We start from the raw sequence: 16,103 nt of genomic DNA on the forward strand, positions 1-16,103 counted from the left end.
CAGGGTTAAATGTTTTAAACCTATATATAGGTTTCTCCTTCTTTTTCTTTGCCTTGTACTCCTCATCATCGGAGTCACTTTTATGTCTTTTCTCCAAGTCATCCTCTTCTGGCAGTTGCAGATCATCCTCATGAACATCATCTGACCCAGGAACATGCCTATATTCAGCTCCTATGTTTTTGCCCTTCTCAACCATAGCATCATGCACAACATCATCTACATTCTTATCATAGTCCTTATCATCCTCCTCCTCCATTCCATAATCACTGTCGTACCAAGTAGGATCAATGTCTGAATCACAATCGTACTCTTCTTCTGAAACTTCTGAATTCTCTGACACATCTGATTTTTCTTGGCCCTCTGACCCATCTGCATCTGCTTGTTGCTCTACAGTAGATGCATTTTCTGAACTACCTGCCACTATCTCTGATTTCATCTTCCTAATCTTCTCTGTGCTAAAAGGGCTCATTATAACTGTAGGTAGTGCAGGGGAACCTTTAATTGCAATGTCATCTTCCTCCTCTTGATTCTGTTCTCTGATATGTTTAACAAACAGAACCAGTACCTTGGAGTACACAGATGCTCTAGCCATCTTTAAACAGTCATTTTCCAAGTTAATTTCCACCACATCTGCAAGAGTTTTACCAGGTGGGCACCATAGCATAATTTTCTCCTCATCAGGATAATTAAGTTGTGCTAGCATATAGCAGATCACATCAGTACATAGTGTATTCCTGTCCAGGTTGTCAAACCATGTTATCTTCTCATCTAAATATGTCAGATTCACTCCTTTTCCCGCAAAAAACCCACCATGATGCACCTCCACACTGAATTTCACCGTATCATATCCTACATTTGCAAAGTGGACTGATTGTGAGCGGAGGCAATATGAACTAACCCTAGGATGCAGCCCAACATACAAAAAGAGGTACCAACCATGTAAAGTACCTAGTACTGCACATCTCAGACCTAAAACTAGTTAGATGCACCACTAGTATTTCATCTATTGCATGAAGGAGAAAACCCTAACTAAAATTGGGGGAGGGGGAAACTCACCATAAGTCGGACCCCCGTGCCATTCAGTGCGAAGAACCGGCAACTCCACCGTCGGATGGAACACCATCTGGACCGGCACCCTGTCCGCCGACGATCTCCATGACGGCGCGGTGCCGCCTGTCTCCTCTCCCATCGGCAACGAACAGAGGCAGCGAGAGAAAACAGAGGAGTGTTTCAATGCGGCATTGCTTGAGACTTCAGGGGGCTATCTGCAAAAAAAGCGGCCGTCACGTGCGACGCGCGTGAACTGAAATCAGAGAAAACCAGGCGTCGGCGCGGTTCAGCTGGCGCGTGTGACTTGATTGCACCCGCAATGCAAGTTCTGTGACGGGTTCTTTCGGTTTGCAAGTTGTGTGACTAAAGTGCACCCGCAGTGCAAGTTCATAGACCGCCAGTGCTATTTACTCTATGGCTTCTGCTGCTCCCGGTTGCTAGAGTGAGCGCAAGGTTGCGTTCTTCTGCAGCAGAGGCAGGGATGCAGCTGTTTGAGAAGCTACAGAGTTGCTGACGGTTGGTGGCCTTGTCCTCGCGCCAGACCTCGAGTTTAGGTTTCGTTAGCCCAGCTATCTGCATCTCCCTCGTCAACTGTTTCTGAGCATGGTAAACTCGGTGCATCTCATGAACCTGGTTCAGCAAAGATGTGCAGATTGGTGAGGAGCTTTTTCACCTATGTTGAAGTGCGAAACTAATGCAGATGCAGTACTGCTTCTTAGAAACTAGTTGTAATGTCTCAACTACTTGCTTATAGTCTATTTCCTCTCATCTATGACTATTCGTACCTCCATCAAACTGGATATATAATAGGATGCAGAGAGAGCACGGTGCAACCAGCCATTACTTAGGAAGTCACACTCACACCCTGAGCAAAGAGTTTACCTTGTTTGCAAGGTAGGAGACACCAAACTACATGCTGCAGAGGCTGGTTTGGACTATATTTTGGGAGTGAGTGACTGAGTGGCATCAGGATATAGCTTCTTTCAGGCTAGTGAGCCAAGTGGGCTACACCTTCAGTCTTAACCCATGTCCAACCTGTCAGGATGGTATTGGATGGGAACACGGCTATTACTATTAAAACATGGGTATGCTCACATTTGTTGATGCATTGGAGAAATTAAGTTATGTGTTAAGGTGTTGCATGTTCTAGTTAGTTCCCCGACTATGGAGAGCTACATACACACCCACGAAATTGTCCAGGGAAAAGTTTGCGATGATGCCTGATGACTGGCTGTATACTGGAAGCATGTCCAATGTTCTACTGGAAGATGCACACATATGTAGAATAGTGTTTACACGAGTGGCCTTACCTGTTGTCTGAATGTTTGTTCTTGCCCCAGGATAACCATCTTCATCTCCGCGCTGTCCATCTCTTGGAAAATGCTAACCGCAAGTCTTTCTGTGTCTATCTCCAATCTGTTTCATGGGAATATCGGGTGAGCACCGCATGCAATTTCTGTCGTAAATGGTAATAATAGGATCTGTCTTCAGTGTTGAAATATTTGTTGTAGTGCCTTGTTCCAAATTGGTAGCTTTGAGTACGACCTATGTACTTATGTCCTTCAGGACGAAAAGAAAAACATCTGGATTATTTCTGTGGAGAAAGCAATCTATAATACCTAAGTAGTTCATCCCCACTATGTTATTTCTCTTAACATGCAGCCTATCCACCTCAGCAAACCTGCCACATCAGCATTCTGTTAGTGACTTACATATGGGACCAACCAGTGCAACAGCCCTGCCACATAAGATTTCAGTTACTGGCTAAGAGACCCACCACAACGTGGCCTCACGAGCATCTGTTTTCCCTCTTACCGCTCCACGCACGCTGGAAGGCCCGACTCGATTTCTTTCCTCCCATTCACTGTTTGAACTTGGGCCGTCCTGGCCAAGCTTTGGTACGTGGGCTGCAGTCGGGTTCCTTCTTCATTGAACGATCCAGCCCAAATAAAAAAAACATAGCCCATGCCATGACATGCTGCTGCGTTTTTTTTCACTTTTTCTTTGAGGGGAAGCTGCTGCGTCACTTATTGCCAAGCGAAATGCCTAAGCCAAGCGAACGCTAGCCCTTCCGCAGCGTCGATCGATGCTCCCACGGGCCACGGGCCACGGGCGTTCGTCGCCTCAAGCCCTTTCGCCTCCACGAGCGCACTAAACACAATTATTAGTTCGTCTTCCCTACGGTCGCTCTTATTGCCGCCACTATCTCATCGCCGGCATTACGACGGACACGAAACGACGTCTCTGTATCCATCTCCTCTGAGTAGCTCGCCGTCAGTTACCCTACAATTGTGGAACTCAGCCGTCGCAGCGTTCGCGTTTAAATACATGTACGCACTTCCATCTTCATCCCACACACACGCCAATTCGCCTCTGATTTTCTGCTTCCCCTTTGTGTTTTCAACCCTCCTAATTTCACAACCCTGCATCCCTCTATGCGCTGCGAGAACTCCATCCAATTCTGCATCCGCTGCTCTATCTTCTTGGTTTGCCCATCCAAATCTGCCATCAATGCGAGACGCCGCCTCCGTGCTCTCAAGCCCACGCCAAATCGGCCGCCGCCCGTCCACAAGCACACGCCTCCACCGGGGGGAATTAGTGCCCAGCGGACTGATGTTGTTGCCGATGTGCTCTTCCTGTCGTTCAACGCAGCGTGGCTTCTTGACAGGCCGACAACCCCCGTTGCTGAACTGCAGCCCTTAGGGGAGAGTAAGGGGTCTCCGCCCATGCCAGATGTCGTGCGCCGCTCGGGAACGCCATGGGAAAGGGAGCTGTCCGCTGCCACTGACCACGCCCTAGGAGGCGCACCGTTGAGAATCAAGAGGCACGCCTTCAGTCCAGGCTCTTCCTCCCTCACCTTCTTTATTTGATTCTCTCTTCTTTTCAGTGTGTGAATGTGTATTTGTTATGTGGGATGGGGCATGTTTCAGATTGTCAAGTATGTGAACCAGAGATAATAGTATACACATGTGAGTTGCGAGGACATTGATGATCAACAATTCAGAATGCTTTCATTTTAGACTCAGTGAAGACCGTGTAACAGTGAGAGTGTACCATTTGTCTCATCAGTTTCTAACAAAACAGCGATGCAGTACGGAGGACTTGATCGTTTACCTTGGAAGAAAGGACTACCTGCAGGGCAACAGGGATATCGCACATCTATCTCTTCAGGATTCAGGTATGTGAGGTGGAACTATATATGTGCAATCTTTTGATTTTGCATCTGATGCACAAGCACATCGATCACATTCTTAATCCAGGCACTTATGACTAAACCATAAAAAAGATCCTGCAAATAGTGTGTTCTTTTTATGCACATTCTGTTAGTCTCCTTGCTTATTTTTACAGAGCATCAAGCTCCCATGTCTGGATTTTATTTTTGATACTAAGTTATCATACGCACATTATGTTAGTCTCCTTGCTTATTTTTACAGAGCACCAAGCTCCCATATCTGAATTTTATTTTTGATACTGAGTTATCATACGCACATTCCGTTAGTCTTCATACTTATTTAGAGAGTACAAGATCCCATATCTCAATTTTATTTTGGACGCTGAGTTATCATATCACCATTCTCCATACTTATTTAGAGAGCATAGAAATATAATTCTCATGGTGGTTCTTGCTTTATTGTATGTTGAAGCTCCCAATAATAGACAAGTATCTGACGGCACGAAATTTCTTGCAGGTGGCTCAGGCGGGTTTGTTGGCACCCTGTCCATGCATACAATAGCATTCCCTGCGCTCCCTGTTCGATCATCTGTGTAGCTAGCTACTTTTTTTTTGAAATGGAGTCTAGGTACATTTTGTTAAATCCTTTGCTTAGTTTTAAATTAAACTGATTGAACTAAGCATTTTTTACGGTATAAGCATGGATGAGTTGATTGGCCCGGTTCACTTTATTTCTTCTACGGATAGCAGCATCAAATGGTTTCACCATGCTTCCAGTTGCCTGGCAGTTGGTGAGAGAACTATATGATATTATCCTCTCATGTAACCTGTTTTGAAGTACCTCAATTCAGGTATAATGTCTATAATACAGAATACACAAGTCAAACCACACCGAAGGCCAATGATTTTGTTCTTTTGGCAAGAGTCAACATATTTGGACAATGTCTACGTATAATAATGTAACTTTACTTGGTTTCTGTCATACATTTATTTGAACTTTTTTTTTGAAACGGAGATATTTGAACCTTTTTATTAGTACTTTAGCATAATCTCATTTGGTCGCTACTGCAGATTTCAACTATGGACACATTATCGCAGTTTTCATGTGCTACGTTGAAAGATTATACCTTGCCCCTTCAATTTTGTCAAAGTAAAGGGCGTTAAATAGAGAAATTATTCGTTATTCTGTCTATTTCTCTTATCACATAACCATTTACTTGCAATTTGTGTTCACACGTTTTACTTGATTGCTTCATTTTAATCAAAGAACTACCTTACTTTGGTAAGTTCCCAGCGTTAGCTTCCTTCATGGTACAATGAAACTCTTTAAAGTTTAGCGATGGTAAGAATTATTCTACTTATTTAGCCCAATACAAGGCGTAGATAACTTTATCAAAAAAGTAGATAGAAAAGGGCAGAGTTTATTTCCCAATGAAGCAAAACAACCTATTAGCAAGTCCATTTCTATAACTCTATTAGCAAGTCCATTTAGTTGTTTTTTGTTTGCAGGAAGTCTATTTAATTGTCAGTTATTGTTAGCAGAAATTGTAAGAAAATATACATTTGTTATTTTTGTTAGGTTGCACATATGTACGGATCAATTGATTATTATAAAATGGTCCGCAGCAACGCGCGGGGTATCATCTAGTTTTCATTATTTTTCTGTGAGAAACCAACTTGCTCCGCTTGTTTGTTTGTTTTTTGCGGGGGAACTTACTCCGCTTGGTTGAGTAAACAGCTATGAATATTTATGTGGTAATTCACACAATTAAAAAATCTGTTGTGTTATAGCTTCACTGCAGAAAAGTCCAGTGAGTTGTTACTTTTGCATATTAACATTTTAGCATACTTGTCGTGCTTATGAAGGTGGCTGAAATTCTGAATCAATTGTGTTCTTTGTTCAGAGGTTTTGCCGAAACAACTAAATTAGATATTACATATGCCTCCGAAAGATGGAGACTGTTACGCGGTCATCTCTTGTCTATTGCAAATTGTTGAAGCCAATTAGCTCTGTGAAGTGACAACATCTCTTCTTCTTTCTCTGAAATCTACAACACCAAATCCTAGCTAAGTCGGTCACCGTGCCACCCTAAGGATCACAGGCTGGTGCGGCCAAGGAGACTGATTCGTCTCATCGGCAATGTTAAACCTCTTGCTCTCAATCTGAAGCCTCACCAGCCTTGTGTCAAACTCCTTGAACTGAGCCAGATCAGATTCGGTCGATGTTGACGACACCGCCATCCCGGAGTCTGAGTTTGAGGACTTGCCCACTTGCTTGCCCTTGTGGCTTCTGCTGCTCCCGGTTGCCAGAGTGAGCTCAAGGTTGCATTCTTCTGCAGCAGAGGCAGGGATGCAGCTGTTTGAGAAGCTGTAGAGTTGCTGACGGTCGGTAGCCTTGTCGTCGCGCCAGACCTCGAGTTTATGTTTCGTCTCAGCATGAGCCCGGTTCAGCCCAGCTATCTGCATCTTCCTCATCAGTTGTTTCTGAACATGGTAAACTCGGTGCATCTCATGAACCTGGTTCAGCAAAGATGTGCAGATTGGTCAGAAGCTTTTTCACCTACCTTGAAGTGCACAACTGATGCAGTACTGCTTATTAGAAACTAGCTGTAATGCCTCAACTACTTGCTTCTACTCTATTTCCTCTCACCTATGACTATTCGTACCTCCATCAACTGGATATATAATAGGATGCAGAGAGGGCACGGTGCAACCCTACCTACCATTACTTAGGAAGTCACACTCATACCCCGTGCAAAGAGTTTCCCTTGTTTGCACGGTAGGAAACACCAAACTACAGGCTACAGAGTCTGGTTTGGATTATATTTTGGGAATGAGTGGCATCAGGATATAGCCTCTTACAGGAAAAGTTTGTGACGCTGCCTGCTTCCCGGCTGTATACTGGAAGCGTGTCCTATTTTCTACTGGAAGAAGCACATACACATAGGTAGAATAGTGTTCACACGAGTGTGTTGCCTTACCTGTTGTCTGAATGTTTGTTCTTGTCCCAAGATAACCATCTTCATCTCCTCTCTGTCCATCTCTTGGAAAATGCTAGCTGCAAGTGTTTCTGTGTCTATCTCCAATCTGTTTCATGGGAATATCACAATGAGCACCGCATGCAATTTCTGACATAAATGGCAATAATAGGATTTATGTTCAGTGTCGAAATATTTGTTGTAGTGCCTTGTTCCATGAATTGGTAGCTTTCATTACAACCTATGTACTTATGTCCTTCAGGAAGAAAAGAAAAAACGCCTGGATTTTTTGTTTTTGTGGAGAAACCAAATTTCATTTGTTTTTCAGGTTGAACTTATTAGTTATAGCTTACACCCTAATACAACCGATCAAATCTAGTACTCCCTCCGATTCATATTAATCGTCGCTGATTTCGTACTGTATTTCTCTAACTAAGTGAACTGCATTCTGTTACGCTTCTGGCAACAGCCGTAAAACTGTTCTTTTTATGACAGGGTAGCAAAATGGATAGAGCTACGAGGGAGACGGAGAAAGAAGCATCTGGCAAATTCCCTTTCAGACTAGCGCACGCCACTCGACCTTCCGAAAAAATCCATCGCAAGATGCAGAACATCACAAGGCTAGAGCACTTGAGAAGAACACAAGGATCTGCCTACTCTGATCTCGGAGGCATGCCACGCATGATCCATGGAAGAAGAAGAAACAAGACAAGGAGGAGATCATAAGAAGGTTGTGCCCACCTCTGTTTTGGTTTTCCACCTCGGATCAGAAGAAGAAGAAGAAGAAACAAGGCAAGGAAAAATTCCCCTCCCAAAGAAAGGTACTCCCTCTGCCTGTCCCCAAGAAGCTCTCCTCTCTTGCAGTTTGTTTACCAGGCCAGAGCTTTGCTTCTGCTGAGATGCAAGCAAGCAGGTAGATATAGATATGATTTGAGGCGCCAAGGCGAGAGGGAGGTGATGGAGGAGATATGAGATTCTCTCCGGGCTGCCATGAGCTTCACAGCGCAGCAGCTGGTGGGGCCTTTTTTGTAGGCATGCCGAACGAATCCAAGTCACTTTGGCCAATGAGGTTCGATTCCATGTATCTTGATGTGTCAAAGATGCTTCCGTCTGGTGCCAGGAAAAGGATAGGCATGATGATGAGATAAGAAGCTCCAGCTCCAGCTGAGTATTATATTTTCAAACAACCTCTAAACTCAAAAGCCTATGTGTCCCCTGGTGTCTCTACACACTTGAAACCCCTTGGTTTTAATAATGTTATATACTTCGTCTGTTCACTTTTATAAGGCGCCGTAGAGATTTAAGACGGCGCCTTATAAAAGTGAACAAAGGAAGTATATACACACGCACTTGGATTGCCTGCTAGGGGTTAGAGAAACAGGTTTTTTTTTGCGAGAAAATTCCCGATCTATTCATCTTCAATCATGGCAGTACAACAAATACCAGAAATAATAAAAATTACATCCAGATCCATAGACCACCTAGCGACGACTACCAGCACTGAAGCGAGCCGAAGGTGCGCCGCTGTCATCACCCCTCCATCGCCAGAGTCGGGCACAACTTGTTGCAGTAGACAGTCGGGAAGTCGTCGTGCTAAGGCCCCATAGGACCAGCGCACCAGAACAGCAACCGCCGCAAATGAAGAATAACGTAGATCAGAATGATCCAATCCGAAGACACGCGAACGTAGACGAACAACGACGAGATCCGAGCAAATCCACCAAAGATAGATCAGCCGGAGACACACCTCCACACGCCCATCAACGGTGCTAGACGCGCCGCCGAAACGGGGACTAGGCGGGGAGACCTTTATTCCATCTTCAGGGAGCCGCCGCCGTCTTGTCTTCCTGAGCAGGACACAAACCCTAGCAAAACTGAAAGAAACGACTAAAAACGGAGCCCTCCCGCCGGCCCTTGCCAAGATCCACCGCGCTCCCATGGCCCTAGGGCCACCGGAGAGGAGGCGGACCTACGGCGGCGGCAGCGGGAGGCAGAAACGCTAACTTTTTTGTGGAGGAAGGAGGAGGCGGCCAAATCTCCTAGAGAAACAGGTTTTCCTGTAATCATTGTGGGTTTCCATGTAATTGTATTATTAAGGTTTCATCTATGAGAATATTTTGAGGGTATGTGCTTTGTTTTTCTTGTAAAAAGGAAGATACCCATGACCTCTTCATTTCTTTTTGAATTGTTTGGATTTTTTATCACATACTCTCTTCGTCTGAAATACTAGTCAGAGAAATGGATAAAAATAGGTATATCTATAACTAATATGTCTAGATACATCCATTGTTTTAACAAATATTTTCGAACGGAGGGAGTATGTCACATGGTATGACCTCTGCATTATTGTGATGCACACAACCATAGGGTACTAGTGGTATGTGCTTAGTTAGTCTTTGATCATATTGTCAGTTTTTTTTTTGTGAAACTGCTATGCGTACGACCGTTTTCTCGTCCAACCACGACTAGAGAGCAAATCACCTCTAAATGCTATGGCCCACAAACTGAATTATCTAGGAGTGCCTCTAATCGTACAGTGTTGGACAGGCACTATGGTAGGTACAGCAAGGTTCTTTTTTTTTTTGCGGGGATACATTGTCAGGTTACCTTTGATGTACTTACCGGGTTGCCGTAGCACATTAGAGTCCTCATTGTTTTTTATGGATCAATCCCTCCCAAGAATCATTGAGCAGACAAGTCGACATGCGGCGTGTTTAGATCTCTCGTATTCACATGCGCACCGGATTACTACTGTCAACTCCAGTTGTCCTGATCCTAAACATATTATAGTAATATAATTGCTTATGTTACTGCCATCCTAAGTCAAACTATCAGCCTCGCGTGGGAAATAAAGCTACCGAACGATGGCGACAGCTCATGCAATTGATTTATATTTGGTGTAGAATATGTCATGCTTTATTCCGGGATAATTAAGTTTATGGCTTGTACATCAGTATACATTATTTGGCTTGAATAATATTGTTAGAGCATCTACAACAGGACGCCCTATGCAAGCGCCAAATGCCCAACCGGCCTGCCCGAACGCAAAATTGCCACCCGATCGGATGCCCCAAACTTAGCCCCAACGTCCGGGCTAACCAGCGATGGACATGGGGACGCCCGGACGAGCCTGGGCTCGTCCGCCACGTTCGATATCGAACGGAGAGTGGGCGGTGTCGTGGTCCCTAGTGACTAGTCCGTTGTTGGCAGGTAGCCAACTACGGTCAACCGGTCCAGTGGGGCCTGGTCCACCGTGGAGGGCTTCTACTTGCCCTTAGTGAAGGAAGGAGCTTTCTAAAAAAAAGGAAGGAGCTTTGGGCTCCGCCGCCGGTTTCTTCTCAGCGACTGTTGCTTTCCCTCCCTTGCGCTCCTTCCCGTCTTCGGCCATGGTGTCGGAGGTGGCACGGGCTAAAGCATATGTATTTACGCGAGGTGTTTAGGAGGAGGCAAGAGCTCTAGTGATGCGGAGCATCCCTCGCTCATCCCCATGGACGTGCCTACATCTCCCTCAACACCACTTGGACCCATGACACGAGCCCGAGCTAAGGCTATTGAAGATAAGGTGAACTCGCTCCTCTCCGAACTTTCTCTTCCTACTCACGAGACATGGCTACTACCTCATTTGGAAACTCTGTGTGTGATCAGGTGCCTGGAAGCGAGCCACGGAACAGCTACATACAAGAGCCAAGACGGCGAGGACCCCAAGCATGATGGACAAGAAGAAGAGCTGCCGTGGAAGCTACAGGCGTCGGACGACCGACCCAGTCCGGACGTCCGACGAGTGCCAGGACACGGACGACCGAGCTTTCCGGACGTCCGGTACGTCGCTACCCGAACCAAATCTACGGACGTCCGAAGCGGACCGGACGACCGGACGACATGCAACCGAGCCAAACCTACGGACGATCGACGACCTTCGGACGCCCGGACAATCATGAAGCTCCGGACGATCGACCCCCTCCGGACGTCTGACGCGCCCACAACAGAGCTGAATCTACGGACTTCCGAGCACGACCGGACGTCCGGACCGTCCCGAGCCTCCGGACGTCCGACGCCTTCCGGACGTCCGACACCTGAGTGACCGCACCTGTGGGCTGGAGCCCTTGTATTCCTTCACTTTGACTTCCATTTACACTACGACTATAAATAGGTCGCCCCCTCCTCCTAGTTAGGTTTAGCATTGGTTTAGCTCATATTTTGTGTGAGAGCCTTGCTCATCCACTTGGTTACTTCTCCTCGGAGCTCACGACCTCTTCGGAGAAGATCCCCCAAGCGGATTCAAGACCCCTTTCTAGGGAAGACTATCAAGACCTCCGTACGGAGAAGAACGATTCATTTGTATCCTTACCTTTGTTGATTGTGGATCATATGTTACTCTATGTTGTCGGTGATCTAGCACTCGTGTGATTAATTCTATGTCGGTTTAGTGTTTTCTCTTGTTCTCCCCGTGTTTTCCCTCGAGTTCTTCCACGTGTTCTTCGTGATTCCCCGTAGGATCCACTCCAAACGTGAAAGATCGTCCACATAGGGTTCCACCCTACATCATCTTGGTATCATGAGCCACATTGATCTCGTTTTGGAGCCCCTACCCCGTGTTTTCTAGCTTGATTTTGATGTTTTTGTCCTAAATCCGAAAATTCCCCACCAAAAATAGCCCCAAATTTTTTTGTGATTTGTTGGTGAGTTGAGATTTTGTTGGATTTGGTCCATGGATTTGTGTTGCTACGTGTGGATCTAGCTTCTCCCACTCTCCCCACCCTTTTCCATCAGCCAATCTGCTCGATTTCAACATCACCATCTTCTTCTTCCCTGGAATTCTTGCAGTTCATCTTCCCGAGCCCGATTTTCGCCCAGGCTCCGGACGACCGGAAAAGGTCGGATGTCCAACGACGACCGAACAACCATAAAAGACCGGACGTCCGTGAAACCCTGACGACACTGAAGTTTGACAGTTCGGCCACCACCACAACCCCCACATTCCACCACATCTTCCAAACCCGCATACACCTACATCTTCCACGATACCTCCTATGATGATTTTGACACATTTTGGTCCTTGAGATTTTGAGTTGTGCCTCCCGTATCCTTTTATGTTTCGGCTATCTAGGTATGGTGCGACTTCATCAACACCACGGCTCAACTTCTCGAGGGTCTCATCATCGCCAAGGACGGTAACTTCGACGACATCTTTGTCATAACTTGCAATTGCATTGATAACCCACATTGCCTCATTTTGCGTAGCTTACCCATCGAGACTAGCGGTTGAGTATTGCAGGCAACGTGACTTGTGCACATTAGTGATCATACAACATAGCATACATATCATACCATAGTGGCGCATATCTTGAGATCAACTTGTGTGTCACAAAGTTGTCATAGCATACACAATTGCTATCTTGGTTCGTGAAGTTTTGCATGAGAAAAGAGCTCAAAAGTGAAAGAGCCACCCAAGCTTTTAAGCAAAGAGGAAAGATAAGCAAAGAGCTTATAAGAAAGAACCATAGCATCATACAACATTAAGATTGTCATATCCGATCATCTTGGATCATAGCACCGAAATATCATACATATAGTATACTTGGGATAGAGATCGTTGCATTTTTGCCTAGTAGGTTGTGCACAAGTTTGCGTATTCTCCTATTGTGCAATTGTGCTAGTGTCTCTCTAGTATTGTGCAACAAGAGCATTTTTCGTGGTTTCCACATTTTGGGCTCACTTTTGGATTGCACAATCCCATTTATCTATTTGCGCGTGTGTTTCCGTGTACCCATACTTGCTTGGTCTACTTGTTGCATTTGCAAATTTGTGAATCTTTTCCAACATTATTGAAGCTCACTTACTATTGCATCAAATTTTGTGCCACCATCCTAACCAAGCTCCACCATAAGCTTTTATCGTGTGTAGGTGTGAGAACTGACAAGAATTGGTACCAGCAGTGCTATTTCATTGTCCGCATTTGAGTGAACTTGATTCATCTTCAACTTCGGTCAAGGTACATTTGGTACACGTTCTTTTCCTTCTACCACTTACATTTTGCTTGGTATGATGGATAGGCCAAGTTCTTCTACCACTCCACCTCTCATCGAGAACGACGACGACATGTCATCATTCGTCACCAAGAACCACCTATTTGGAGCTCAAAAGGCATTGCACCAAGAGCAACAAGCAATGAGGGACTACTTCGACAATAAATTCGACGCTCAAAAGCAAGAGAATGATGGAAGAATGGATGAGATCCGCGCCTTCATGAGGAACCGGCGTCCTTCCACTTCTTCATCCTCAAGACGGAGCCGCTCAAGTCGACACTCCGACGACACCTTCTCCGACTCAAGTACACCGTCATCGAACACTCTTCATCGAGCTGCGTGTCAAGACCGGCAAGCATCTCGGAACCCGCTACATGACAAGCATTCACAAGAGCAAGTCGATGAGCAAATCCCTCGTCCTCAATCAAACCAAGTCGTTTTTGCTCAAGCTCAAGAAAGGCAACGACTAAGGCACCAAGAAGAAGAACGAGCACGTCTACACCAAGAGGAACAAGACGTCGAGGCTCAACGTCTTCAACAACAACAACGTGAAGCGCAAGCTCTTGAGGTGCAACGTGCCCTTCGAGATTCGAGCCGAGCCATTGCCAACTGCAATCGCGAGCGGCGCAATCAAGAGGAAGCCCTTCGAGAAGAAATCCAAGAGAGGAACTACCAACCGCGTGTGCAACGTCAAGCTCCACAAGGTCCTCCACAAGCTCATCGAGCTCCACCTCAACCTCAAGTTCAACAAGAGCAAGTTGATCATGGACTTCCTCCACGCCAAGAGCAACATGAGGATGACTATCCTCCACGTCAAGGACGTCACCATCACCATCGCCAACAACACAATGAAGAGAAACGCTATGGCAAGCTCAAGTTCACAATGCCCAAGTTCAATGGAAGCAATGATCCGGAAGAGTACCTCTCATGGACATTGAAGGTCGACAAAATTTTCCGCTTGCACAACTATGAGGAAGAGAAGAAGATCGCTATGGCATCACTTGAGTTCCAAGATTATGTGCTCATATGGTGGGAACAAGTACTTGAACGCCGTCAAGCAGGAGGTGAACCACCAATCACCACTTGGGCTCAAATGAAGGATGTCATGCGAGCACGTTTTGTGCCAACCTACTACAACCGCGATCTCTTCAAGAAGCTACAACTCCTCAAGAAAGGAACAAAGAGTGTTGAAGAATACTACAAGGAAATGGAGATAGCCATGATTCGAGCCAATGTCACAGAAGATGATGAGCAAACAATGGCACGTTTCTTGAATGGACTCAATCATCCCATCAAGAAGATTGCCGACTTCCAACCCTACTCCAACCTCATTGAGCTCGTACATCAAGCAACCAAGGCGGAACGTCAAGTGCAAGATGACTTCAAGTACGCCAAGTACTCATCCAAGACCTACGGCTTCTCCAACATCCAAGCTTCAACGACTCCTTCAACATCTACATCAACCAAGCCTTCTCCAAGCAACGATGACAAGTCAAATTACAAGAAAACTTCGGCAAGTTCAAGTCGTCTTCCTCCTACTACAAGCAACTTGAAGCCGCGTGCTTCATCATCTACGCCAACCGATGAGACCGTCAAAACAAGCTCCTTCAAGTGTTTCACTTGCGGCGGCCGAGGCCACAAGTCCTTTCAATGCATGAACAAGTGCACCATGATCCTCAACGATGACGACACATATGACACAATGAGTGAAGAGGAGATGGAAGCCCTTGAGCAAGTGGCCATGCACCGGCGCGTGAACGAGGATGAAGATGATCAAGTCTTTTGTGATGAGGATTCGAGCCCCGCTCTCGTTGTCTCCAAAGTCTTGACACTTCAACATCAACAAGAAGAAGACCAACGATGCCACATCTTCCACACTAAGGCCGGCATCAATGGAAGGTCCGTCAAGGTCATCATCGATGGAGGTAGTTGCCACAACTTGGCAAGTGAAGAACTATGTTCCAAGCTTCAATTGGTCAAGAGGAAGCACCCGCACCCCTACAAAGTTCAATGGCTAAGTGACTTCGGCACTATATGAGTCGACCATACGGTCCAAGTCTCCTTCAAAATTGGTGCTTATGAAGACACTTTGGAGTGTGATGTGGTCCCAATGACCGTTTGCCACCTTCTTCTTGGTCGACCATGGCAATTCGACCGTGGTGTCATCCACAATGGGCGTACCAATCACTATAGCTTCAAAATGAAAAGGAATATGTGCTACGACCTATGTCTCTTAGTCAAGTGATAGCCGACAAGCAAGCCACCAATCATGGAGAGAAGAGTGAAAAAGTGACACACCCAAAAGTGAGTGAGAGCCACAAGCCAAATTTGAGCGACTCTTCGCCTAGAGAGAAAAACCTCATCCTATTTGCCACCAAAAGTGAGATAAGAGAAGTGTGTGAGAACCCATCGAGTGAGATGCACTTCGTCCTTGTGTGCAAAGATGGAGAGCCAACAACTAACACCTCTCATGAGTTACCTTTAGTGTTTCAATCTCTTTTGAAGGAATTCAAAGATGTTTTCCCGGATGAGCTACCTCCGGATCTACCACCACTACGAGGCATTGAGCATCGAATCGACCTCATCCTCAGAGCGCCACTTCCAAACAAAGCTCCATACCGTGTCAATCCCGAAGAAACCAAGGAGATTCAATGACAAGTCCAACAACTCATCGACAACGGTCATGTACGTGAAAGCTTAAGCCCTTGCGCCGTTCCCGTTATACTTGTGCCTAAACCCGATGGAAGTTTCCGCTTGTGTTCCGATTGCAGACCCATAAATGCCATTACTGTTTGATATAGGCATCCCATTCCTCGCTTAGACGATATGCTTGATGAACTTAGTGGAGCCAACTTTTTCTCAAAAATTGATCTTAAA

General features: G+C 45.8%; 3 protein-coding genes across 4 annotated transcripts in view; 1 reads left to right on the plus strand and 2 right to left on the minus strand.

The window, feature by feature from the left end:
* The window catches only part of LOC119292518, a 10,801-nt gene extending 8,381 nt beyond the window's left edge, over positions 1-2,420 (minus strand). Inside the window, exons 1-2 of the mRNA XM_037571332.1 lie at positions 2,361-2,420; positions 1,462-1,680 (exon numbers count right to left, since the gene is read on the minus strand). Of these exons, the coding sequence (XP_037427229.1) occupies positions 1,462-1,680; positions 2,361-2,420 (279 nt within the window). The remainder of the gene's footprint in view (positions 1-1,461; positions 1,681-2,360) is intronic.
* Positions 2,421-3,147: 727 nt separating this feature from the next.
* LOC119295074 lies at positions 3,148-7,948 on the plus strand. Of its 2 annotated transcripts, XM_037573402.1 has the most exons (4): positions 3,148-4,019; positions 4,120-4,228; positions 4,740-4,850; positions 7,696-7,948. In XM_037573402.1, the coding sequence occupies exons 1-4, from the start codon at positions 3,965-3,967 to the stop codon at positions 7,763-7,765; spliced, it is 345 nt and encodes a 114-aa protein (XP_037429299.1). In that variant the 5' UTR covers positions 3,148-3,964; the 3' UTR covers positions 7,766-7,948. The 2 variants fall into 2 exon arrangements, 1 of the variants encoding a protein (XP_037429299.1); XR_005143711.1 differs by lacking the exon at positions 7,696-7,948 and having other exon boundaries at positions 4,135-4,228; positions 4,740-5,203.
* Positions 6,180-8,081, minus strand: LOC119295073. Its single transcript, XM_037573401.1, has 3 exons — positions 7,942-8,081; positions 7,204-7,309; positions 6,180-6,739 (listed from the first exon to the last, which is right to left on the minus strand). Exons 2-3 carry the CDS (start codon positions 7,261-7,263, stop codon positions 6,299-6,301), a joined length of 501 nt encoding a protein of 166 aa, XP_037429298.1. The 5' UTR covers positions 7,264-7,309; positions 7,942-8,081; the 3' UTR covers positions 6,180-6,298.
* Between the last annotated feature and the right edge of the window lie 8,022 nt (positions 8,082-16,103).

The sequence above is a fragment of the Triticum dicoccoides genome, chromosome 4B (assembly GCF_002162155.2).
Source record: "Triticum dicoccoides isolate Atlit2015 ecotype Zavitan chromosome 4B, WEW_v2.0, whole genome shotgun sequence".
NCBI lineage: Eukaryota > Viridiplantae > Streptophyta > Magnoliopsida > Poales > Poaceae > Triticum > Triticum dicoccoides.